Source organism: Schistocerca gregaria, chromosome X (genome assembly GCF_023897955.1).
Source record: "Schistocerca gregaria isolate iqSchGreg1 chromosome X, iqSchGreg1.2, whole genome shotgun sequence".
NCBI classification, from domain to species: domain Eukaryota; kingdom Metazoa; phylum Arthropoda; class Insecta; order Orthoptera; family Acrididae; genus Schistocerca; species Schistocerca gregaria.
In genome coordinates, this window is record NC_064931.1 from 778,442,981 (window position 1) to 778,470,044 (window position 27,064).

Consider the following 27,064-nt stretch of genomic DNA (forward strand, 5'->3'; position numbering starts at 1 on the left):
TGTTGACTAAGTGCATAGAAGTTGAGGTTAATTATCTCGAAAATGATGTTATTTGCAATGCTCTTTTCCCAATGAGAAGTTTCTTTCTAAAAATTTACCTTTACTTTTGACTTACTTTGGTAGCTGGCATGTCTAATGGAGAGGAACGACCTTCTTCCTCCTGATACAATAACACTGTGTGATTGTCTTCCAAGTCGTGAGCAAAGCCTCCTGATGATGAAGATGTCTCGAATACTCTTCTAAGCGTTTTGACCAGCGTATATTTTCTGAAGCTTCGTATGCCCACAGAACAGTCTGCGAAGAAGCCACGGCTAAGTTCAGTTTCCGTGTATCATACATGTAAGCAAACGGTAAGCGCAAATCATCGCCTGCAGCCGCTTCTCTTGGTTAGGTGTAATTGTAATACAATAATTTTCGTATCAAGAAATAGCAACTGCATTCGAAAGAAGTTTTGTTAACGTTACGATACATGTGAATAAAAGAAATTAGTCCTGTTCTGTACCAAAAGACATGCCAGCAGTCATGTAACCTACATCGAGCTACGAATCTCTACAATCAAACTCATGCTACGCAGCTCTATCAGTGTTACTCTTGTCCTATCGTGTAATGGAAAAGATGAATAAACTCTTTGAACGTTTCATTCATATACACAAAATCCGACTTCATGTAGTACCTAAGCGAAAAATGCGCTCGACACGTCACTCCTTTGAGAGTCTATACAGAAAACTTTATGCAGTTTCACGTGTCGTGTTTCTTGAGAGGTATATCGCCCACTTGACAATGCTTCCTACTTGGGATCCCTAAGCAGTTGGATGACGCTCTCTAGCTAACCAAACGCAACACTAGCTTTTTTAAAGGCATTCTCAATCATCTTGTGATTGTCTGTATGTAAGGTTATGTGATCTGAACACACAACAACGTGATTATTATCAGTTCTCATGGGAAAGATTTTCTGTAGATCACTAACGCAGAAACAGCATATAAGAATAAGTACAAAAAAGTACCTCATAAAGGGTCAACTTCGCTTGTTGGCTGTACCTTCTTATATTCTTCACATGAACCTGAGTTCTCTCACGTCGAATCACTTTAATAATGCAGACGAAAACTACTTGTCCTGCTCGTGGCCGTACATTTACTTGAAATGTCGACTTACCTACTGTTCACTATACCGGGAAAAATTTACTTTCCCTTCAGATATTTATCCGTTTTTCCTAGATTCATGATGATTCAGTACCTGTCAGCACCGCACAGTAATGTAACTTCAAATCCTACGATTAACATAATTTGGTATAATTACGTGAAATCAAATAATCACTTTCCTGCTGCTTTCACAAATTCACGTATACGTGTAGTGGAGGAAATAGGCATCTCACGGCGCTCCACAAATGTCCCATTTGCTACCGGTCAGGGAACGCGGCAGCCACATGACGTAAATATTTTGCAAGCCTGATCCCCTACGTCAATGAACCTTATCTTGCTAGAACTGTCTCCTAGGTACATAACAACGAAAGGAAGGGTAATGGGACAACACGGTGTTTTCAACTTTAACATTTCAGTCACTGACCCTTTGCAGCTGACAAATGACGATTATAAGCCGTGGACCTCTAGACAATGACACCAATAGCAGAAGACCTGACTACACTAACCTGCAATTATCCTTATTACCTTTCCATATACAATTTTTGTATCGCTCTCTTGTTTAGTTCTAGGAAACCAGACGACTAACACGTTTAGCTACACCGTCTGTTGTGGACTACAATAGAGCGTCGATTATCCGAAGTAATTGGGGACATGGGTGTTCGGAAAACTGGTTTGCTCGGATAATCGAACTGTACATGTTTATTTGCCAAAAAGAACTACTGTACAGTAAATTTATTCATAAAAACAGGCATGTCTTGTAGTATTACAAAGTAACATACACCTTGTACTCATTGGATAAAGTGGTTGCAGATTGACCTTCTTCTAACCTTTTAATAATCTCGTACCTGTACCTCATAGAAAGGACAACACGTTTAAGCATTTTGTATCGTCATGTTCACTTCTTCAAGCAACAGCACACAACGTAACAGAGAACAGATGGTGACTGTTTGCACCGACAGAAGCTCTTCTTGGGGGTGCGCAATCCTTCAAACTGACCGGAGCGGCACGCCTCGACTCTAAGCTGGCGCAGCAGTTCCTGTGAACAGCTTTGATACTGCCGCTACTTCTACTGCCAGTGCCAAGCCGACAGAAGTGTGCTGATTGTTGAAACACAGCGACTGGCGGCTTGGCCGGTCAGCAGCGCCTTGTGGAGGCCCCATTAGAAGCAATGTTCCGGCAGCGGTGTCCCAGTGCGGCGACTACTGTGGGAAACTTGGTTTGGGAGTGAGGGGGATGATAGAAGGTAGGGTGAGAGAGTAACAGGTGCGAGCGAGTACACAGTTCGGTTAAGCGGTCGTTCGGTTGACCGACGTTCGGATGATCGAAGATCTACTGTACTTGAATTCATGCGCGCAACGGCGTGATTGGCGAACTTCGATGCTAAATAATTCGTAAACGGCGCAACACGTCCAATATTTCTGTCAGCAATTTTTCCACCATCTCAGGCGCCGAGTTCGGCCACCTGTGATGTAGGGCGGAGCGACGTTCGACTCTCTGTGCGTTCAGTCTTGTTCCGACATGCGAAGCGTCAACTGCTGGGCGTGTTCTATGTGTATAGCTACTAGTGCAGGATTCCATGCTGAACGTAGCTGGCAGCTCTCGCAGATTAGACGTCCTCTGAAGAAAACGAATGATATAGGCATCCTGAAAGAAGAGGTAGAGAGAGAGGAAGAGAAACTCGCCTTTATCCCCTGTGTTGGGCCTCCCTCAGCCAAAATTGCGAAAATTGTCGGAGAGAACAATATCAAGATAATCTTTCAAGTATCACGACAGACGAAAAATGTGCCTCGCTTGGTAAAGGACAGACTGCAAATAACGGATATGTATAGCAACTTATGCGAACGTTGCCACCAGTACATCTCGCAACGCTGTATCGAACATACACTCCTGGAAATTGAAATAAGAACACCGTGAATTCATTGTCCCAGGAAGGGGAAACTTTATTGACACATTCCTGGGGTCAGATACATCACATGATCACACTGACAGAACCACAGGCACATAGACACAGGCAACAGAGCATGCACAATGTCGGCACTAGTACAGTGTATATCCACCTTTCGCAGCAATGCAGGCTGCTATTCTCCCATAGAGACGATCGTAGAGATGCTGGATGTAGTCCTGTGGAACGGCTTGCCATGCCATTTCCACCTGGCGCCTCAGTTGGACCAGCGTTCGTGCTGGACGTGCAGACCGAGTGAGACGACGCTTCATCCAGTCCCAAACATGCTCAATGGGGGACAGATCTGGAGATCTTGCTGGCCAGGGTAGTTGACTTACACCTTCTAGAGCACGTTGGGTGGCACGGGATACATGCGGACGTGCATTGTCCTGTTGGAACAGCAAGTTCCCTTGCCGGTCTAGGAATGGTAGAACGATGGGTTCGATGACGGTTTGGATGTACCGTGCACTATTCAGTGTCGCTCGACGATCACCAGAGGTGTACGGCCAGTGTAGGAGATCGCTCCCCACACCATGAAGCCGGGTGTTGGCCCTGTGTGCCTCGGTCGTATGCAGTCCTGATTGTGGCGCTCACCTGCACGGCGCCAAACACGCATACTACCATCACTGGCACCAAGGCAGAAGCGACTCTCATCGCTGAAGACGACACATCTCCATTCGTCCCTCCATTCACGCCTGTCGCGACACCACTGGAGGCGGGCTGCACGATGTTGGGGCGTGAGCGGAAGACGGCCTACGGTGTGCGGGACCGTAGCCCAGCTTCATGGAGACGGTTGCGAATGGTCCTCGCCGATACCCCAGGAGCAACAGTGTCCCTAATTTGCTGGGAAGTGGCGGTGCGGTCCCCTACGGCACTGCGTAGGATCCTACGGTCTTGGCGTGCATCCGTGCGTCGCTGCGGTCCGGTCCCAGGTCGACGGGCACGTGCACCTTCCGCCGACCACTGGCGACAACATCGATGTACTGTGGAGACCTCACGCCCCACGTGTTGAGCAATTCGGCGGTACGTCCACCCGGCCTCCCGCATGCCCACTATACGCCCTCGCTCAAAGTCCGTTAACTGCACATACGCTTCACGTCCACGCTGTCGCGGCATCCTACCAGTGTTAAAGACTGCGATGGAGCTCCGTATGCCACGGCAAACTGGCTGACACTGACGGCGGCGGTGCACAAATGCTGCGCAGCTAGCGCCATTCGACGGCCAACACCGCGGTTCCTGGTGTGTCCGCTCCGCTGTGCCGTGCGTGTGATCATTGATTGTACAGCCCTCTCGCAGTGTCCGGGGCAAGTATGGTGGGTCTGACACACCGGTGTCAATGTGTTCTTTATTCCATTTCCAGGAGTGTATTAGATGCGTAAGTCTGGGGCATAAAGATGAAGCAGCGGTGGCATAACACAGTCTTAACGAGGGACACAAGTTCGAATTTGAGAAAACAAAATTGCTGTGTGGAGCTAGTGGCTTTTGAGAGAGCATCATCAAAGAATCAATTCAGATAAGGCTCCAAGACAGCCGGCCTTAGTGGCCGAGCGATTCTAGGCGCTTCAGTCTGGAACCGCGCGACCGCTACGGTCGTAGGTTCGAATACTGCCTCGTGCATGGATGTGTGTGATGTCCTTAGGTTAGTTAGGTTTAAGGGACTGATGACCTCAGTAGTTAAGTCCCATAGTGCTCAGAGCCAGTTGAACCATTTGTTAAATCCCATAGTGCTCAGAGCCATTTGAACCAAGGCTCTAAGACAATCTCGTCAACAGGGACGAGGGCTACCATTCACTAGCACCTACACGCCATGAACGCACACAGTACTTCACGCTTCGCGCGACGGGGCAAGACTCTAGGCGCGTGCCCTAACACAGGTCGCCAAACCCCGCGCCTTGGGGAAGAGATGGTGAGAGACGGTCGCTGCTTAGGTGAATATATGGTACGCTGCAATCTCCACTTCATCAGAAGTTGATGAGAGCGACATCCCCCTAAACGTCGTGAAACTTCAACACAGCCACCCGGACGGCAGCCCGATAAAATTTCATCAACCTTAAAATTTTTTAGCTTAACAGTGTAGAAGTCAGAACTATAAAAGAAACTTAGTCCATTTCTTTTTAGACGCTGTCGGTTCAAAATTACTTCTTCTTCAAATATTTCGGTAGAAAATGTTTCAAGTTTTATCAAGGCGATCGGTCACTAAATTCTTGGTTAGTGAAATAAGAAGACGAACAACGCCCAGCCACATGCCTGAATGTTCACTGAAAATTCATTTCTCTGGGAAAATTTAGAGATTCACATAATAAGATAACTATGTTCACCTTGTATCGCTGCAATAAAGTGGGATGATTCTCACGTCTCTTGACCTCCCTCAGTTAGGACTGATCCATCACGAATGAGCACAGCCCTAATCTTTCCCAACCCTTAAATTTGCTGTGTGTGCTCTTTCTTGCAGCCTTCGAATCGCTTCAGTTTTTATATCACTGTAGTACAAATCTATTCGGTATGATTTTCGTCATGAATCGTGCATAGAAATAGTCACTCAAACAATATCAGCCTTTAGTCGTCATTTGTATTTCTCGAAAATTTCGAAGTTAATTTCCTATATTGTCTTAAAGAAAATTATTATTTCATACAATGTGTTTCGGTTAGCTGTTGTTTGTCATGAAACGCCGTCTTTCCAAGGACACTGAATGATAAAATGCTGTATTTAAACTGTATGTGGGTATGGACAGATAAAATATCGTGAATATATCTCCTTACCCATTCTAGGAAAAAAGAATGTAGAACATAGGCGCGAGATTTTGCGACGCTAATTAGTATAACAAGCACCTTCTCTCGGTGGCTCTTTTCGAACCCGTGGCCCAGAATAAACCAGTCTGACACACTCAGTTATGTTTTTTACTCGGAGCCCACGACCTGCCTTTAGTACTAGCTTGTATATTACAACAGCATACTGCAACAGCGAACTACAGTACCAATGTCAGTCGGTAGGGATAGAATGTTCTGATGAAATTTAGTCGCAACAGGTTTCATAAAAGGCGAGAAATAACTTAATTTTTCCCAGCGCTGACATGCTTCTGTTCCCTGACCGTGAGAGAAGTTGTGGCGTGATAAGTACCATGCACTCTGACGTGCATTGACTGAAGTATCGCAGCGATTAAGATGTTCGAAATCAGTTTGATTTGTAGCCTAGGTTGCACACGCTGGCTAATATGGTGGGTAGTGGGTTCGAATCCTGACGGGGGGGGGACTCAGTTTCACCATCAGAGTTCAGCTGAAAGGGAGATGTCTTGTCTTGGTAATCCTTTGTTAAAAGAGTAAGTCCATGCAACTAGGTGCTTGGTGACTGACATCTGTTTACCGAGTAAATCCATGTAGGCAAAGACACAAAGGGGACTTAGTCTCCAGCTATCGGGCGGCGGGAAGCGAATTCTCTCCCCCCTCCCCCCCTTTCTCTCTACTGGTAGGTAGCTGCGAATATGGGCGGCAACACCGGATACAGCGGCCCTGGACCCTAACGCCCGAGAAGCGGCCGAAGTTTGACACCGTGGCCTTGCTCCGAGGGGTAGCATTCATTTCACACTAGGTGTGGAGAGCCCTACGTCAACGTGAGGTAGGCACGCGTCGTCATGAGTTTCACGAGTTGTATTATCGACTGTTGTGTGCATTCTGTATACATCGATTGTTGTGTGCGTCTTGAATTTGCACTGTTCATTGTTCTTAGTTGATTTGCAACATGAGGGCAAAATTAAATGGACCTAGATGGTTTAATATTTCCAGCAACATTCGGAATTACTTCCAACTTCAGTTTCTCAGTTTAACGTTTCTGTCCACATGAATTATGTACATTTCATTGCCTTTTACAAAAAATACGAAAAACTTTAATTTCTCCCTATTTCACTTTTTTATCCACATGATTTATGCACAATTAATCGGAATGAATATGCCTAGACACTCTTGTTATGGTTATGATTCCTTCATTCAGATATTCGTTATGTTCATGAAACACACAATAACATCCCACATTCTTTGGATTGCAGCTTAATAATTAATTATTTTATGTTTCTATGCACAGGATTTAGACACCATTCATCGGATTAAAAACAAAAAAGGGGTAGCATTCATTTCAGGCTAGAAAAATAACGAGACACTTTCGTTATGGTTATGTTTTCTTCATTCAGATATTCGTTATGTTCATGAAACACACAATAACATCCCACATTCTTTTGAAAAAAATTGACTAAAAGCTTTTTTTTTTTTTGCTTTCGTTATGGTTCGTTCTTTCAGACATTCATTATGTTCCTGAAACACATAATACCATCCCAAATTCTTGGGATTACAGCTTAATAATTAATTCAACTGGGATGAGCGCAACAGAAAACTCCTGTCACTTCGTTTGTACACATGTATTTACATTTAGCTTTAACGTTATCGGTACAACCGCAAAGATCGATATACGCACTCATGTGGTCGATTTAGGTTATTTGCGTCACGATGACGTAGTGTTACGTCACTATGACGTAGGGTTCTCCTCACCCAGCGTGAGATGAATGCTACCCTGCTACGAGGCAGTCATTCTGCATGGCCTTGACGGAATGGTGGCAGTTCCCTGGTTTGTCCGTCCAAAAATATTTCCATGAATATGAAAACTACTTCTATACTGTTAAGCTAAAAATTTTTAAGGCTGATGAAATCTTATCGGCTTTCTATGGTGTCACCGCCAGACACCACACTTGCTAGGTGGTAGCCTTTAAATCGGCCGCGGTCTGGTAGTATACGTCGGACCCCCGTGTCGCCACTATCAGTGATTGCAGATCAAGCGCCGCCACACGGCAGGTCTAGAGAGACTTCCTAGCACTCGTCCCAGTTGTACAACCGACTTTGCTAGCGATGGTTCACTGACAAAATACGCTCTCATTGGCCGAGACGATAGTTAGCATAGCCATTAGCTACGTCAATTGCTACGACCTAGCAAGGAGCCATTATCAGTTATTATTGATATTGAATCATGTACCGTCAAGACCGACGTTCGTCATTAATGGATTAAAGTTAAGTATTCCACCAGCTACGTCCGTTTTTCTAAATTCTAATTTCCTTGTCCTGTTCCAGACCTCACGCCAGCCTGCGTGAGCTAAAACGCGTGGCTTTCGGCCTCCTCTAGTAACATGGTGTTGGCTCTCCTGCCAACCACAACACTTTCAGTATGAATGAGTGCACAAACATGCACACACTTATTGATACATGAAGTTCAAACTAATTTAAGGGGAAGGCCGCAGTGATTTAACGATTTGTCTACACAGCATCTGCTACTACTTGCAGTAGCAGGTTTTGCACTTTCTTGTTTCGAGTCTCTTATTTTTCCAAATTTTCTAAACAATATGCGTACCACATTCCCACGTTTAACTCACATCCTGGGCTAAAGTGGTTCACTATTACGGTTACACTAGTGCTACTCTTTTGACTTCTACATTCTATTAAAATTTACGTGTCTAAAATGGATTAAATAATAATTGAGTTTATCTCGTCAATGCAGACCTTCTTATTGAACGTCAGATTTCTCCAAGTGAGATTAAAAATTGACAGATGATTGCATCAAATCCCACAAGAAGATGCACTTTGTAGAGGTGACTAGATATCATCGAAGGAAATCTTAATGGTAGGAAGTACACCACATTAGAAACATTAGGTCTGTTATATCTTTAGGAACAAGGAACAGAATGTGGTATCAACACGGTGGGTGTCCGGTACATTTTTCGCTGATGGCCAGAAATGAGTTGCAGAGACAATTCCCAAATCGTTGGACTGGACGCGGAGTAGATGTGTTGTGGCCGGCTCGCTCGCCAAACTTGACGCCTCTGGATTTTTTCATGTGAGGATTCGTAAAGCACGTTGTCTATGAAGACGTTCCAACTATACCTGAAGATATGCGAGATTGAATTGTAAGAGCATGTGTTTCGATAAGTGCGGATGTGATAAGGAATACCACTCAATCCATGATAAGAAGATTTCAGCACGTCATTGATACCAATAGTCATCACTTCGAACACCTGTAAATGGACGTTCATGCCACCTTTCTGACCTTCTCTGACCTTACTGTTACACATCATTGGATTTGTCTTGATAGCTGCCATCAGGAAATAAGTAGCAAACTATAGAATTCCATTAAAAAAAACAAAAAAACGAAGTTGACCTTCGTATCTCTGACGCGACCACACCTAGCAACAAAAAACGAACTTCATATTATGACCCCCGTTGTCCCATGCAACTTTTGTACCATAAACTTTTCAGCTCCTATCATACTTTCGGAGTTATTTTTGGTGGCAATAGTTAGTGCCTCACCCTGTATTATGGTGTATTCGTCAGCATACATAATATATACCTAAACACTCACATGTCTTCACTGATCCTTCAAACCAAAATGGTATATAATTTTGCATTCGTTTTTGTTATGTGTCAAAAACCAAGTTGAATTTTACACTGCGATGCTTTCAAAATCTATGCCGATTACGAAGAAGGTCATTTTGCTCAATTTAGTCATTATCGTTGAGCATAGAACGGTAAGTACCATTCTGCAACATTAAAGGTCAACAGTGTAACGCGGTTATTCCGTGCGTTTGTTCTGCCGCACCGCATATAGACGGGTATGAAATACAATCTCTCCAAATCCTCTGATCAATTTATTGTTCAGAAGATTTACAAGAAATCATAGTTAACATTGATTCAGCTCAGATACAAATTTCTGCAGTGAACGAAAAACGAGGACAATAGAATTAGCGTTGGTCTTAAGCTGTTTCAACTGCCTCCGAAAACAACGGGTATTTCATTTCGTTCGTAGTAGAAGCGTTAAATATGTCGCAAGTTTCCTTCGAGAAGGAAACCCTATAGAAAAATGTGGAATCAGTAAGGCGAAAGGCTTAAGTGAATGGAATAGGCGTAAAACGATATCCATGTTGATCAATGAGCAATATCTCAAGTCCGTCAGAGTCGATACGTGCCTGTTATATGTTCCTTATACATGAGTGGCATTTTGCTTTATCGAGTTTGTGTGTGCCATTGTCGAAGCCAATAGATAAGCTGCTGCTACGAAGACTGTATGTGCCTACTGATCAGCCTACAAACCATTCCTATGTTCATCGTGCAGTAACAACCTCCACCGAGAAGTGTCTTTGAACCGTCAGTTTAAGAATGCCAGCAGATGCATTCAAGGCAACACATCAGCTAACAAGTGCTTTGGAAAGTAAAATTCTGGACAAGTGCGAGCAGGACTCCAGCTCTGACACTTTAATACAAACTTAATTCTGTATATGGGTAGTTCATCGATCGGATTTGATGTGCGAGTGTTGGAGTATAAAAATATGTGACATAAATAGACTATCTTTTGATTGCTTGACTTAGAAGCTTAAATTTGTTGCACCACCAAGGGACCATAGACTTCGTATTTCATATAAATTTCAACTTGATAGCCTTACCAGTTCCTGGGCAAAAGAGGCCTTAACAGACGGAAAGACAGACAGGAGGGCAACAAATGGCAAAAAAGTGCCACTATTAAAATTTAACAATTTTCTGATTTTTTCTTTACTTGGACTGTGAAACCTTGCTGCATGCAAAATTTCATGCTTCTAGATCAACAGGAAATACCCAGTAGGTTTTGATGAGTGAGTCAGCGAGCATCAAAATATGTGACAGGAATGGCCTGGTCCTTTGATTGGATTAACGTGGAAACTTCCACTTTTTACACCGCCAACAGACAGCAGACCTTAGTATGCGACATAAATTTCTACTTCATACCTGTACCCTTTACTGAGAAAGGAAGTTTTAACAGACAGAGGAAAAAGTGATCCTATAAGCGTTCCTTTTTTACCGATTAAGGTACGGAATCCAAAAAAACAGACGGAAACAGGTGGCACAACGCAGCGATTAATGGTTTGAAAGAGAGAGAAAAATAGATACAGAGAGAGAGAGAGAGAGAGAGAGAGAGAGAAGCCATTTTTGGATCAGCAACTTTCTACAGCTATTTAATTAAATACGGAGCAGGAGAGAAGCTGAAATTTTAAAAACACCATAACAGATACGCAGTTCGCTATTCATAGATGCAAGATGAACTCTATTCCTCCTTAAAAACTTCCATCGCCCCAGCTAATTTAGGTGAAGCGATAACGGCCAGCTACAGAAATAAATTACAGATCCACTTTAAGTGAATGTCCTTCACAAGCGGATTTTGAAACGGCAGTAACAATGCCAGGAAGAAGACTTGTATAAAACGAAGTGCGCGAATATTAGGAAAAGAGCCACTCTTCTGGACATTGCGTAACAGAGTCAAATAGATCCTTGGAACACAACTAACGTTCAAGGAACACGAGACCAGGTCACTGCAGTTAGAGCGTGAAGTGCTTCAGAAACATGACGAAACAATTGAAAAAAAGTTCTTTCCGTGATTCTGTAACTCTCATCATCTCGAAGGTCAGATGTGACCCCAGGCGCGTCCTTGGCACACGTGGTGCTACATTTCGAAGACAACGTTGAAAATACGCTAACCGTCAGCGACTTCGCTCGACAGAAGTTGCCTGGCTGGGGAAGGGGTTGTGATGGGGGGAGGGGGGTGGGGGGCGGTGTTCTCGGAAGGACTCAGTTGGGGCCGCAGTGCTGAGATGCGCAGAGCCAGGGAGCATTCGTCGCTCAACGATGCTGCGTCAGCCGCCGCTGCTGCTGCGCCGCCCACTCAGGTACTCCGTCCAAAATACATAAAGCAGCCACAGCTTCCCTCTTGCTTATCCGTTGTCCACACTTCCACGGCGACATTGTAGTCTGGTGGCTGCATCGCTAAGAATCACAATTGAAAGGTTTGGAATTCTACTCTCGTTTGACAGTTCGAATTTATTGCAATTGTCGTGACACTAACACTGATAATGCTTCGTGTGTGTGAAAAAGTAAATCAAGTTAGGATTTACTGTTAAACTAGAGTCACTCACATAACTGTCGGAGTAAATCTAACCCGATTCTAGTATAGCAATCTGTTGTTCAAAGGGTTTTTCAGTGAATTTTCGGGAGACTGCCGGTTGTCGGTAACTTGTTGCCGCAGTATTACGCTACGAAGCCTTCTAGCCGTCTTCAGGCCTATACCGTCGAAAGTATTCCGAGTTCCTGTATTTAAGGCCCCACTGACGCATGCGTTGTGTATCAGCCAGCAATCGCTCAGGCGTTATTGAGCGCACGCGCTTCTGTTGGCGACACTGCGTCGCTGCGAGCGCCCTCCGTAGTGCAAGCTGCCCTTACCAGGTCGATCATCTTCATTTGGTAAAATACAGTGATCTCTATACTACTTGGGTGTTGAACTACAGCTCTAAAGATCCTCGTATGTTGTTTTTCGCCTTATAGCAACACGGTAGCCGCTAAGTATAACTAGTAAGCAAAAGACAATATTTTACGATTCTGCGCCCGCATGAGCCTATCACGCCGGACGTTTCAGATTTATGGAGACGAAAAAAGTGTTTCAAAATTATCTAAAAACCTGTGAAAGTTCTGTTTCAAACTCTTGAGTGATCCGGACACTGACGGCCTGATCAGAAAATAGATTTACTCATACATTACCAGCCGTAGACGAGTCGCTAACAACCCCTGTACGGAGTCGCTCGGCTTTGAGGTAAGCCGGTTCGAATCTTGGTAGTGGAAAATTTTCACTGCCGGATTTGGCCGGCAAGGGGAGGTCAGGTGATGGCTTAGAGTTCCTAATCACCAATATTTGCGCCATTGTCCTCGTCTAAATTCGAAATCTTTCTGAAATGATTCGTGAAGTGAGGGCATGTGACACGGTTGATAATGATCCGTGCGTCGCATGGGCACGTTAAACTCGGCGGCCCCTGTGGTGCTATTCGAGAGGAGTGGGCTACTGCGGGCACTGGGTTTCATCGATATCGACACAAACCCAACATTACACTGAACAAGCCCTCATCACAGTCATCCACACGATACAGATACACATTTGACAGTTTGTAACAGGCCGGAAGAAGGCTACGGCAAACCACTTCCAATAGTACATTGCCTGGAACGGCAATGCAGATTTCCAGCATTTGATCCCTTTGCTTATTCCCTGAGGATGGGACAACTTTCGCTCATTTCGCTTGTTGTCTTTGAAAAATTCCGCTATATGCAGGGGAAATCAACAAATTAGGTACTATATTAGCCAAATCCTTAAGTATGTTTACTCCGTAATATCGAGTGTTGTAAACACTTGCCCAGACATGCCACTACTGATAATGAAATTACGGATAAACTAAGCAAATTCTCGTTAAGTGTAAACTGACATTAAACTTTCCAAGGGAAACAGCTTCTCAGTCTAAAGCGGAAGACATTTTTACGTAATCGGTATCTGACGTGATGAACTGCCTGCTAGCATTTATGTCGCCATTCAGTGTCACAGACACATACTGCAAATGGAACGGGGTATTTCTCTGAAGTCTATGTTCAGTATCAGATTTTTAGGAAGATTACCTCCACTTTTGGGTACTACATGTGATCTGTTTTGACAACAGAGAACAATATGACAGGTAATGTATTTCGTCACTTTACATGCATAGAACATGAAATATTTCTGGAGCACTAAATTTTCTCTTTCCATTCGCAAGAACAATACCTCAAGCGATATTGTAAAACTCTAGCTTATGAATTATTCTTGCTATTTTGGCGATTGCTGATGAGGTACTGCAATCTTCTGCTGATCTGACAGCTTCTTATGTCAGACACTGTGGCAGTCAATGACATAATCAGGAAAGAGTAAACAATCCTTCCTCACATACAGACTGATCGAAACTTTTTTACTCTAAGTACAAAATGGCGTACGATTCAGTTGGAAGGGTCCCCAGCTCGTGGTCGTGTGGTAGCGTTCTCGCTTCCTACGCCCGGGTTCCCGGGTTCGATTCCCGGCGGGGTCAGGGATTTTCTCTGCCTCGTGATGACTGGGTGTTATGTGATGTCCTTAGGTTAGTTAGGTGTAAGTAGTTCTAAGTTCTAGGGGACTGATGACCATAGCTGTTAAGTCCCATAGTGCTCAGAGCCATTTTCAGTTGGAAGGGACCTGCAGGCCCGCTGAAGTTGTATGCTGAGACCAGAGTTCTACATTCAGGGAGTATAGAGATGTTTGGTTAAATTGAGACAGAAGTCGGTCACACAAAACAGTAAATTTCTCAGTGACAAGATCCCATGCGGTTTCCAGTTGTGACCCACCTTCTGCCTCAATAATGCCTGCGCAAACACTTGCGAGTACACTTCGCATACGTCTGCGGATCGTACGAGGGGGAAGTCTCTATACCTGCGCCAATGTACAAATAAAGACGGCCAGAAGACTCTCCGCTGAAATATCGTGTTAACAAGTCACTGACATTCGGCAATTCTCCTGAAATGTCAGAGAACAATGTACACATCGGGAAAGTTTCAACGGTCACGTCAAACCTTTGAATTATTGTTCACTTCGCTAAGGTTTGTTATGACCTTAATCTCTTCCTTCGCAAAGTGCTGATGTCGATTTGAAACTTTTTCTTAGGAATATTTTTGTTCAGCGGATCCGGGTGTGGTGTTCTTAAATGGGATTGTATAAATTCAACAGAAAAATGGCTCCAATGGCTCTGAGCACTATGGCTCTGACCACATCTGTGGTCATCAGTCCCCTAGAACTTAGAACTACTTAAACCTAACTAACCTAAGGACATCACACACATCCATGCCCGAGGCAGGACTCGAACCTGCGACCGTAGTAGTCGCGCGGTTCCGGACTGAGCGCCTAGAACCGCTAGACAAGCGCGGCCAGCATTCAACAGAATTTTATGGCTCTAAGCACTATGGGACTTAACATCTGAGGCCATCAGTCCCCTAGACATAAAACTTGTTCAAATGTGTGTGAAATCTTATGGGACTTAACTGCTAAGGTCATCAGTCCCTGAGCTTACACACTACTTAACCTAAATTATCCTAAAGACAAACACACACACCCATGCCCGATGGGGGACTCGAACCTCCGTCGCGTCCCCTAGACTTAGAACTACTTAAACCTAACTAACCTAAGGACATCACACACATCCATGCCCGAGGCAGGATTCGAACCTGCGACCGTAGCAGCAGCGCGGTTCCGGACTGAAGCGCCTAGAACCGCTCGACCACAGCGGCCGGCTAAATTCAACAGAAAAGCTGAGTTCGTAAAATATATGACTTGGTAACTAAGTTTCAAACTAAGAGTTCAAAGCATCTCAATCAATCAATATTTTCTGCATTTTCAATCAGTAATGTAACAAATTTCTTTCTCGGTCAGTTTCAGTTGAAAAAATGCGGCGTTTGTTGTGGGGCATTGAGGGATTTTCCCGCTTCAACCTCTATAGTTTCATGAAGCTCCGATTGGTGGCGCGCAATATGTACTCTCCAAAATGGCGTTTGTAACGGAACTGAGTTCCAAGCAGAGAGTTTCGTTTGGCGGAAAACCAGAGCATCGCAGATATTCGTAGGCGCTTGCAGAATGTCTACAGAGACTAGGCAGTGAACAAAAGCACGGTGAGTCGTCGGGCGACGCGTCTGCCATCATCGCAACAAGGTCGCGCAAACCTGGATTATCTTCCGTGTACCATTCGGCAGTACGCAGTTGTGATTTCTGCAATGGTGGGTCGTGCTGACACCCTCATTCGAGGTGATCGATGGATCACAAACACCTCACTGCTCACCTGGACTTCTCTGTTTGTAGTGCTGACTCACTTGTCCACCAGTTGGGGTACCCAAAGGAGTGTACCCGCTGGGTTCCTTCCCACCTAACAGAAGACCATAACGCGCAACAAAGGACCACCTGTGCAGAATTGCTTGAACATTATAAGGCTGATAGTGGCAATTTTTTGTCGAACATCATCACAGACGAAGAAACATGGGTTCACCACTTCTAACAGTATACAGTATAGCAATCTATGGAGTGGCGCCACACTATCTCTCCTCCAAAGAAAACGTTCAAAGCCGCACCTACAGCCAGTGAAGTCACGGCGACTGTCTCTTGGACTCTGAAGGGGTATGCTTTTTGACGTTCTTCTACATGGTGCAACGATCAACTCTGAAGTCTATTGTTACCCTCAGGAAATTGAAGAAATTATTTCAGCGTGTTCGACACCAAAAAAATGCAAACAAAGTTCTCCTTCCTCGTGACAACGCGAAGCCTAATACCAGCCTGTGCACGCGAAAGGAGCTCACACAACGTCACTGGACTATAGCCCACATATCGCATATTCTGACTTCCATCTGTTTGGCCAAATGAAGGATATACTTCGCTGGAAGCAGTACGTGGATGATAAGGCGGTTATTGATTCAGTAAGACGTCGGTTCCGGTATCGACCAGTAGGGTGATACCATGCGGGCATACTAGCCCTCCCTGTAAGGTGGCGTAAGACCGTCACTTTGAACGGAGATTATTTTGAAAAACAGAGTGGGAAATAATATGATGTGTTTTAATCCTGAATAGAACCAATCTGATTTCAGGAAAAAAAGTTTCATTACTGGCTCAGTTGGTTAAGTTCTAAACCCGTTCAGAGAGGTTCAATATTAAATTCATCAAAGGACATTTCTTACAGTCATTTGAATTGCAAAAGCAGCGTATATGTAAGAAATATCAAACCGCACTGTGGCTGGAATAGGCGATTAGCAGCAAGAGAGCTCACAGCTGACAAGATTACTGCTTTGAGAGTGGAGCAATAAGAACTGCGTACTGTCACCCAAGAAAAGAATACAAGAACACCAGGCTGATTTAAAAACAAGTCTTCCAGTAGTCAATTTCCGTTTAACACAAGATTATCAATGTAACGTACTGAATTACTGGAATATATGTTTTGTTACTACAGTGCCTTTTCTTACTATTAAAAAACCTTTTTTTTTTGTTTTCATTAATTTTTGATGAATCCATCTTAAATATTTATTGTTTTCGTTCAATTTTTAATCCATCTTCTGCAAAAATCGGAACAGTTTATATTGTTTTCGTCATCTAGACATGTTTCTGTATCTATTTACACTAGTCTATAGGCATCTATTTCTTTCTTATTACGCATCATCTGTGTCTCAACTTACAGGGCGGCATCTTTGGTAAGCCACAAAGATAGACAGCTTGCCGTGTTCCATTAATGTAATACCCTACCTTTGCGTGTCGGGTGCATAGCCTTTTCGGAACATTGTTTCTTTTTGGGTCCAGTATCTTAACCATTGTGACACATCGCCTGACATGTACAAAACGGGCTACATGCTTGTCGTCTTAAGACTTCTCTAAGTTGGTGACACAGTTCTGTCCATTGGCCGAGGTCAGATTAATACGACCCGATTCATCAGTTTTAAGCGATGGCTCTGCTGCGTACAACTACTGAAAATGGTGCCGCTGCGTGAGTGCTTGTGTCTAAATACTGTAGCAGCACATTCTACCATTAGATTAATTCGCTTTTAATTAATTATCCGGCTGTCCTTCTTTACGAGAGACGCGTCGGCTGTGATGACGTCATTAGAAACTGAGGCCAGGCACTTTTTGACAAGGATGATTTACCCAAGACCCTGCTCTCAATGTTAACTGAGACAAGACAAGTGTGTTATGCATTTAAGGGTTTTCTAGAGTATTTCAGCATCACCTTCAATGTTAACGAACGATTTCGCCGTAGCTTTGCAGAACCACTTCACATTAATGGCTGAAAACAGAAACTACAGCGAGGGCTCTTAACTTTTATTTATTTGGATTTTAAGATGTTCTCTAGTTCTCAGTAATTAACTTGTTGATTTTATTCAGCATGACATCTACTGTACAAACACGGCAAAATATTAAAATATTCGTGTCAATATTATACAAGGTGAGTTTTTGTCTTGAGACAATGAAATATGTTAAAAGCTACCCATTGGGTTAAAAAAAAAAAAACAGAAAATTACATATTCAATGTTTTTGAAAATGCAGTCTGGCTATACCAATGTCGACCTCATGCTACACTCCCCGGAGTGAGACTGGGGAGGGGACATTGAAATGTTAAGTAGGTACATCCCATTTTTATTGTAGATTCGGAATCTATGTACTTCCAACCCTATTCCACTCGCGAACAATGCGTGGGAAGAATGATTGTTGGTAAGCCTCCGTATTGGCTCTAATTTCTCGAATTTCCTCCTTGTGGTCACGACGCGAGATGTATGTAGGGGGAGTAATATGTAGTCTGACTCCTACGGAAAACTGCTGTCCCGAAATTTCGACAGTAAATCTCTCCGTGTTGCACAACGCCTCTCTTGTAACGTGTAGTAGTGGAGTTGGTTTAGCATCTCAGTAACGCTCTCTCGTCAGCTAAACAATGCCGAAACGAGACGCGCTGCTCTTCGTTGGATCTTCTCTATCTCCTCTATCAGTTCTACCTGATAGGTATCTCAGATAGATGAACAATACTCAAGAATCAGGCGAACAAGCGCCTTATAAGCCATTTCTTTCATGGATGAGTTACATTTCCTTAAGATTCTTCCTATGAATCTGAGCCTAGAGTCTGCTTTTCCCGCCGGCCAGTGTGGCCGAGCGGTTCTAGGCGCTTCAACCTGGAACCGAGCGACCGCTACGGTCGCATGTTCGAATCCTGCCCCGGGCATGGATGTGTGTGATGCCCTTAGGTTAGTTAGGTTTAAGTAGTTCTAAGTTCTAGGGGACTGATGACCTCAGATGTTAAGTCCCATAGTGCTCAGAGAAATTTGAACCATCTGCTGTTTTATATGGTCATTCCACTTAAGGTCGCTCTGGATAGTTACGCCCAGATATTTTACGGCAGACGCTGTCTCCAGGTGTTTGTCATCAAAAGTGAAGCTGTGCAGTAGTGGATTTCTTTTCCTACGTATGCGCAACATGTTACATTTTATTTACGTTCAGGGTCAACTGCTAGAGTCTGCACCATTCATCAATTCTTTGCAGGTCGTTCTGCAAATTCTTACTATCTTCTGGAGTTGCTACTTTGGTATAGATAACTGCATCATCTGCGAATAGCCTTAAAGAGCGTCCGACGCTTTCTACCATATCATTTATTTATATTGTAAACAGCAACGGTCCTATCACACTTCCCTGTGGTACTCCGGATATTAACTTTACATCTGTCGCTTTTATTCCGTTAAGAGCGACGTGTTGAGTTTTATCTGCAAGAAAGTCTTGTACTCAACCGCAGGTCTGCTCCGATACTCCGCAACCTCGTATTTTTTTCATTAAACGACAATGCGGAACGCTGTCAAATGCCTTACTGAAATCAACGAACACGGCATCAAGCTGAGCTCCGTTGTCCACTGCGCTGTCGAGCTGAGTTTCGCAGGATCCCTGTTTGCGGAATCCTTGTTGATTTTTATAGAGATGCCCATTTTCCAAGAACGTCATAATTCTTGAGCATAAAGCATGTTCCATAATTCTACAACAGATTAATGTCAACGATATAGGTCTACATGGTGTTTCAAAAAGGCACGGCCAAACTTTCAGGAAACATTTCTCGCACACAAAGAAAGAAAATATGTTATGTGGGCATGTGTCCGGAAACGCTTACTTTCCATGTTAGAGCTCATTTTATTACTTCTCTTCAAATCACATTAATCATGGAATGGAAACACACAGCAACAGAACGTACGAGCGTGACTTCAAACACTTTGTTACAGGAAATGTTCAAAATGTCCTCCGTTAGGGAGGATACATGCATCTATCCTCCGTCGCATGGAATCCCTGATGCGCTGATGCAGCCCTGGAGAATGGCGTATTGTATCACAGCCGTCCACAATACGAACACGAAGAGTCTCGTACCGAGGTTGCGTAGACAAGAGCTTTCAAATGCCTCCATAAATGAAAGTCAAGAGGGTTGAGGTCAAAAGATCGTGGAGGGCATGGAATTGGTCCGCCTCTACCAATCCATCGGTCACCGAATCTGTTGTTGAGAAGCCTACGAACACTTCGACTGAAATGTGCGGGAGCTCCATCGTGCATGAACCAAATGGTGTGCCGTACTTGTAAAGGCACATGTTCTAGCAGCACAGGTAGAGTATCCCGTATGAAATCATGATAACGTGTTCCATTGAGCGTAGGTGGAAGAACATGGGGCCCAATCATAACATCACCAACAATGCCTGCCCATACGTTCACAGAAAATCTGTATTGATGACGTGATTGCACAATTGCGTGCGGATTCTCGTCAGCCCAGACATGTTGATTGTGAAAATTTACAATTTGATCACTTTGGAATGAAGCCTCATCCGTAAAGAGAACATTTGCACTGAAATGAGGATTGACACATTGTTGGATGAACCATTCGCAGAAGTGTATCCGTGGAGGCCAATCAGCTGCTGATAGTGCCTGCACACGCTGTACATGGTACGGAAATAACTGGTTCTCCCGCAGCACTCTCCATACAGTGACGCGGTCAGCGTTACCTTGTACAGCAGCAACTTCTCTGGCGCTGACATTAGGGTTAGTCAACTGCACGAAGAATTGCCTCGTCCATTGCAGGTGTCCTCGTCGTTCTAGGTCTTCCCCAGTCGCGAGTCATAGGCTGAAATGTTCCGTGCTCCCTAAGACGCCGATCAATTGCTTCGGACGTCTTCCTGTCGGGACACCTTCGTTCTGGAAATCTGTCTCGATACAAACGTACCGAGCCACGGCAATTGCCCCGTGCTAACCCATACATCAAATGGGCATCTGCCAACTCCGCATTTGTAAACATTGCACTTTCTGCAAAACCACGTTCGTGATGAACACTGACCTGTTGATGCTACGTACTGATGTGCTTGATGCTAGTACTGTAGAGCAATGAGTCGCATGTCAACACAAGCACCGAAATCAACATTACCTTCCTTCAATTAGGCCAACTGGCGGTGAGTCGAGGAAGTACAGTACATACTGACGAAATTAAAATGAGCTCTAACATGGAAATTAAGCGTTTCCGGACACATGTCCACATAACATCTTTTCTTTATTTGTGTGTGAGGAATGTTTCCTGAAAGTTTGGCCGTACCTTTTTGTAACACCCTGTATAATTGTGTGGATCTGTCTTACGACATTTCTTAAAAACAAGAATAACCAGCGCTTTATTCCAGTCGTTAGGTAACTTTCGTTGCTCATGGGATCTACAATAAATTACTGCTAGAAGGGGAGCCAAGTTCTTTCTCATAATCTTTATAGAATCTCATAGGTATCTCATCTGGTCCTGAGGCCTTTCCACTACTAATCGATTGTAGCTGCTTTTCTATTCCGCGATCGGTTATCTCAATATCTGCCATTTCGATGTTCGTACGACGATTGAAAGGGCGTCAGTGTTTCGATTTTCCGCTGTGAAACAACTTCGGACGGACGAATTCAGTATTTCGGCCTTCTCCCTGTCATCTTCTGCTTCGGTGCCGGTGTGGTCACTGAGAGAATGCATAGATTATTTTGACCCATTTACTGATTTTACGTACAGCAAAAATCCGTTAGGGTTTTTACTTAGGTCGGTTGACAACGTCTTACTTTCATAATCATTGAACGCTTCTCTCATTGCTCTCCTTCCGCTCATTTTCGCTTCTTTCAGCTTTTGTTTGTCAGCTAGGTTTTTACTTCTCTTGAATCTGAAATGAAGTGCTCTTTGTTTACGTAGCGCTTTTCTAACACAGCTATTAAACCATGGTTGATCTTCCCCATCCCTTAAAACCTTACTCGGAACATACTTGTCTAGGGCATATCGAACGACGCGTTTGAATTTTTTCCATTTGTTCTCCACATCTTCGTCCTCATCGCCGAATATCTGATGCTGACTGCTGAGATATTGTGAAATTTGTATCCTGTTACCCTTGCAGAGGGAATATACTGTATTTTCCTTCCTTTAACATTCCTCGTAGGACCCGTCGTCATAGATACTGTCACAGCCTTACGATCACTGATACCTTCCTCTACATTAACTCTTTCGATAAGTTCAGGTTTGTTTGTTGACAAGAGGTCTAAGACGTTACACTCACGAGTTGGTGTCAGGCTCCAGTCCAGTGACATGTCGTAAACGTAACTGCCACGTTTTGGTTTTTTCCTCTTCTCTTTATTGTTATTTCATCGCCCAACCCCCCCCCCCCCCCCCCCAATTTGGGCGGTGTATGGGCTGGCAGAAGCACAATATTCCGCTCTTCAGCCAAGCGAGTAAAAAAATCTATAATGAGAATTAGAAACCAAATTTGGGGCTGTTTTTCTATTTTGAATTAAAAGTCAAGGACGGACGGGTAGAAAACGAAAATATATACATATCGCAGGAAGGTGAAATCCTTTTGATAAAGAAAAGAACGCTGAAGCACTGCACTGTCATTTAAAGTATGAATCACCTGCACTGTGTGAGAAGTATTGCCGGAGGAGAGAGTATGTTCAATAGGATTGAGAGGTGCAGATAAAAAGATAGGGGTCTGTTAAGGAGGAAAACTGTGGAGATGATAGGTGGGAGCCCTGAGGTGGATGGTGGGAAACACAGTCAGTATGAAAGACAGAGGGTGAGGAGTAATGTGGTGTGCGGGTAGGTTGGTGGTTACAAGAGGAAACGGATGGGGATTGATGGGTCGGAAAAGAGAGAGAGAGGGAGGGAGGGAGAGGGAGAGAGAGAGAGAGAGAGAGAGAGAGAGAGCCCTCATGTGGAGTGGGATAGGTGGGGAAGAGTTCGAGTTGGTAGGGGGGATAAATATCGGCGCGGATCTCACTGTCTGGCAGAGGAAATTGGTTGAAGATGTGTTGGGAACGTTTCGGCAAACCCAATATCTCTTATACTTCACTACCGGCCTTTCGTTTGGCGAGCCCTCTTCGCAAAACTGACGATAGACCCACATAAAACCTCCCAAAGAATTGCAGAGGCACGTAAGAAATTCTTACTCTGTGAAGTGCAGAGTGCTTACAATTAAACTTTCAGCTGCAGTTCGCATGAAAGTGCTATGAGACGAAGCGGCCATTTGGATGCACTTTAATAACTATCAGATGTCTTGACCACACTTTTTATTATTTCCAAAGTCGCCTTACGCGTTTCGGCATTCCGTTATTTTCAAATGCTTTAAAATAAAACACAAAACTGGCATCGAAAGATATGAAAATATGTTACATAGTACAATGAGCAGAGTATGGTTTTCTAACACACCATGTTATGTCAATCATATAAAATTGTACATTAGATACATGGTATTTCGTTAACATTCTCATTCACTAGACAAGTGCAAACTGCTACCAAGAAACACACTGGAAACCAAGTGGACTAAATAGCCAGGCATGTTAAGTATGAGGGCTCGGGAGGCTACAGAATTAAATGTGATCGAAAAAAATTTATAGGACAGATCAGTAAGCCCTTCAAAAACGTTTTAGAGAACATATGTATAGCAAAGAACAAACACAAACACCGTCCGAACAGGCCTTGAAGGCCCAACAGTACCGACCGACCGCCGTGTCATCCTCAACCCTGAGGCGTCGCCGGATGCGGATACGGAAGGACATGTGGTCAGCACACCGCTCTCCCGGCCGTTGTCAGTTTTCGTTACCTGGGCCGCTACTTCTCAGTCAAGTAGCTCATCAATTGGCCTCACAGGGGCTGAGTGCAGCCGCTCGCCAACAACACTCAGCAGATCCGAACGGTGGCCCATCCAAGTGCTAGCCAAGCCCTTCAGTGCTTTAATTTCGGTGGTTTGACGGGAACCTGTATTACCATCGCAGCAAGGCCGTTCGCATGACAGCAATGAAGGCTGTATCAAAAGGTATCTTTTACGAAAAACCACGCGTTAGGTGAAATTCAAACTAATCTTAAAATTCTGCACGACACCCCTAAGGGACTATTATCAAATACGCTGAGGAATTGTAAATTTTTCAGATAAAACCTAAATTTCCGTCAGAAATACTAAACGAACTGGTAGATTTCACCAAGAACTGATTCTTTACTACATTTTCGGAGCACTTACGGTTCTGCGCCCATCCTTGGGCCTCGCTAGATGGCTACGCACTACACTTCGCCGATACACAGTATTCTTTTCGTGATAAATGCTGTGCCATTCTCTATTTTACCCCCAAGGCTGTACGCCTTTTGCGGGCCGTTGTGGCCGAGTGGTTCTAGGGGCTTCAGTCTGGAACCGCGCGACCGCTATGGTCGCGGGTACGAATCCTGCCTCGGGCATGGATGTGTGTGATATCCTTAGGTTAGTTAGGTTTAAGTAGTTCTAAGTCCTAGGTGACTGATGACCTCAGATGTTAAGTCCCATAGTGCTTGGAGGCATTTGAACCATTTGAATGTTTGCCAATTATAAACATATTCCCTTCCCACCCCCTTTTCGAGTGTCTATAATTTTAATTTTTGTTAATTTTTATCAGTTGTCATACATACAATTACAGCTTCTGGTACGTTATATAGTTATACATATTTCTGTTATCTTTGATTCCTAGACAAAATCGTGACATGTAATATAAATAGAAGGGAACAAGTAATGCAAGGTAGTACAATTGCCAGTGTAACATTAGCAGTAATATTGCACTGGATTTTACATGATTGTGTTTTGGATGGTGCTTTGGTTAAACTAGTGTTTGGAATTTCAGGAGTTCCAATTAGATAAGGCAATCTGGGATGGTTGCCATATACTATTGATAAAACTGATGTATGGCGTTCCAAAATTCTCAAAATGTTTGAATTCCCTGAATGGCGTTTATGCATTTGCTCCTATTGGCGGAAACAGCAATGCATGGGCACCACCTGCTCTTCATAAGTGAGTGCTACACGCCTCGATTGATATTTCTATTCTTTGTAAATTATTATAAAATGATATTTATGTACTTTTACTGACGTCATTAATTTATATGCTGTAAGATGTCAAAAACTATTTGTTAACAGACAGTTGACCTCACATACCCTAGCGCCACTCATTTGTCTCTTCCAATATATTATTTTCGACCATCCAAAAGATTTGTTACGCGTTTTTTGTAAGAAACAGAAATATCTTTTTGAGAAACATTATAAACTGATTTCTATGAACTGTTTGTTGATGAAATTGTTTTATACGAAATAACGGTGAAACTGTTTTGTGTACCACGTATCCAGCGCTGCCTAGGGGTTCAGTCCACTTGGATTCTAGTTTTTTCTTGGTAGCAGTATGCACTTGTCTCGTGATTGATAATCTCGACGAGATATAATGTATCTAAAATGGTTCAAATGGCTCTGAGCACTATGGGACTTAACGTCTGAGGTCATCAGTTCCCTAGAAATTAGAACTACTTAAACCTAACTAACCTAAGGACATCACACACATTCATGCCCGAGGCAGGATTCGAACCTGCGACCGTAGCGGTGGCGCGGTTACAGACTGTAGCGCCTAGAACCGCTTGGCCACTCCGACCGGCTATAATGTATCTATTGAACAATGTTATACGATTCACATAGCATTGGTAAGCTAGAAAACGATATTATACTCATTATACTGTATCTCTAATCAACTTCTGTGTTGTATTTTATAGCATTTGAAAATGATGGAATGTCGAAGCGTGCAAGGCGATTTTGAAAATAATAAGGAGTGTGGTCAAGACATCTTAAAGTTATTAAACTTGAGCTACTTGAGAGGGCCCCCACGAAATTTCCACATGACAGGATATCATTTCTTAACTGTGTACCATGTTTACGTTCAGCGTTACAAACGTTGCTCAGTGTTCCGACCATCTGCATCCACGACATCATTTCAAAATTGTTCGCAGCACTTTTCGGACGGTGGACCATGGAATGTTCGGTTGTCGTGACACAGCTCTTGCACAACTTAAAGATAGCACATTGCATTCAGCATTCTCAGCCATGGCTACAGAACCTTCTTCAACAATTTGTGGAGCATTTGGCCGTCGGCCTCTTCCAGCAGAAATTCCCAAATCGGCAGTTAATTCGAACTATTGAACAATGTTTTCAATCCCGGTGCAGAAAGACGACCTCTCCGCAATCCTTTAATGCGTCGATACTCGGGAAGCAGCACTATTGCTGTTGTTTTGATTAAACAGGTTTGCGAGTGATGCCCTGCTCACCTTGCCCAGAACTATGTTGACTGTCTGCAGCTGCAGTGCACTCTGATACTTGTTTCAGCCCTACGTCGCCGTACCAGTAACGGCGCCTAATGGAAAATCATAACTAACACTGCTAGCACAGCAAATCCTGCAGCGTACAGCCTGAACATCATTCCTATAAAGTTGAGGACCCATAGGTAAACTGTGTTTTCCTCTACACTGGCTCAAGTACCGAAAACTATAAAACAACGTTAACTGCAGCGTGTGAAAGCCATTATTTGAATGTATGTTCTCAAAAGCTTGCCTGTGTACTCCCAGCTTAAAACTATACATTGTTTTAACTGCAGTTTGTTGAGTCTTTACAAAAAATGTCGCAAGGCTCCAGGGGACCTTGAACTCCAGATTAAGAACAGCTTGTCCACAGTATTCGTTTATGTTGCTGATCAACCTTTACCTTACATCATGCGAGAATTAGTCTGATGACGACCATGTAAGTATTAACTGCTACAGAACATCCACAGTTAGTGTTCCGATGCTTAAGCTCTCCTTAGTTGTTAGGGAACGGCATTTGAATATTTCCTCAGGATATCCGGCTCTTTAATTTTTTCTCACGTTTTTTTTTTTTTTTTTTTTTTTTTTTTTTTTTTTTTTTTTTTTTTTTGCGGCCGGCCGCGGTGGTCTCGCGGTTCTAGGCGCGCAGTCCGGAACCGTGCGACTGCTACGGTCGCAGGTTCGAATCCTGCCTCGGGCATGGATGTGTGTGATGTCCTTAGGTTAGTTAGGTTTAAGTAGTTCTAAGTTCTAGGGGACTGATGACCACAGCAGTTGAGTCCCATAGTGCTCAGAGCCATTTGAACCATTTTTTTCCGCTTGCATTGTGTTGTTATACAACAAGAGCTCACATCTTAGACATCCTGCCCAGTACGAGTCTATGTGGCGAATAATGGGGAGATGGCGCGTGTATCATTTCGAGTAGCTACGGAATAGATTGA

General features: G+C 43.8%; 1 protein-coding gene across 10 annotated transcripts in view; it reads left to right on the top strand.

Annotated features, from left to right (window-relative positions):
• Positions 1 to 27,064, top strand: part of LOC126299447 (organic cation transporter protein) — a 336,588-nt gene that overhangs the window by 234,555 nt on the left and 74,969 nt on the right. Inside the window, exon 1 of one of the 10 annotated variants that reach the window (XM_049991351.1) lies at positions 11,605 to 11,805. The exons of the other annotated variants lie outside the window; for them this stretch is intronic. Coding sequence (XP_049847308.1) covers positions 11,668 to 11,805 — 138 coding nt within the window. The 5' untranslated portion in view covers positions 11,605 to 11,667. Of the gene's footprint in view, positions 1 to 11,604; positions 11,806 to 27,064 lie in introns of those variants that run through there. 10 annotated transcript variants of the gene reach the window in all.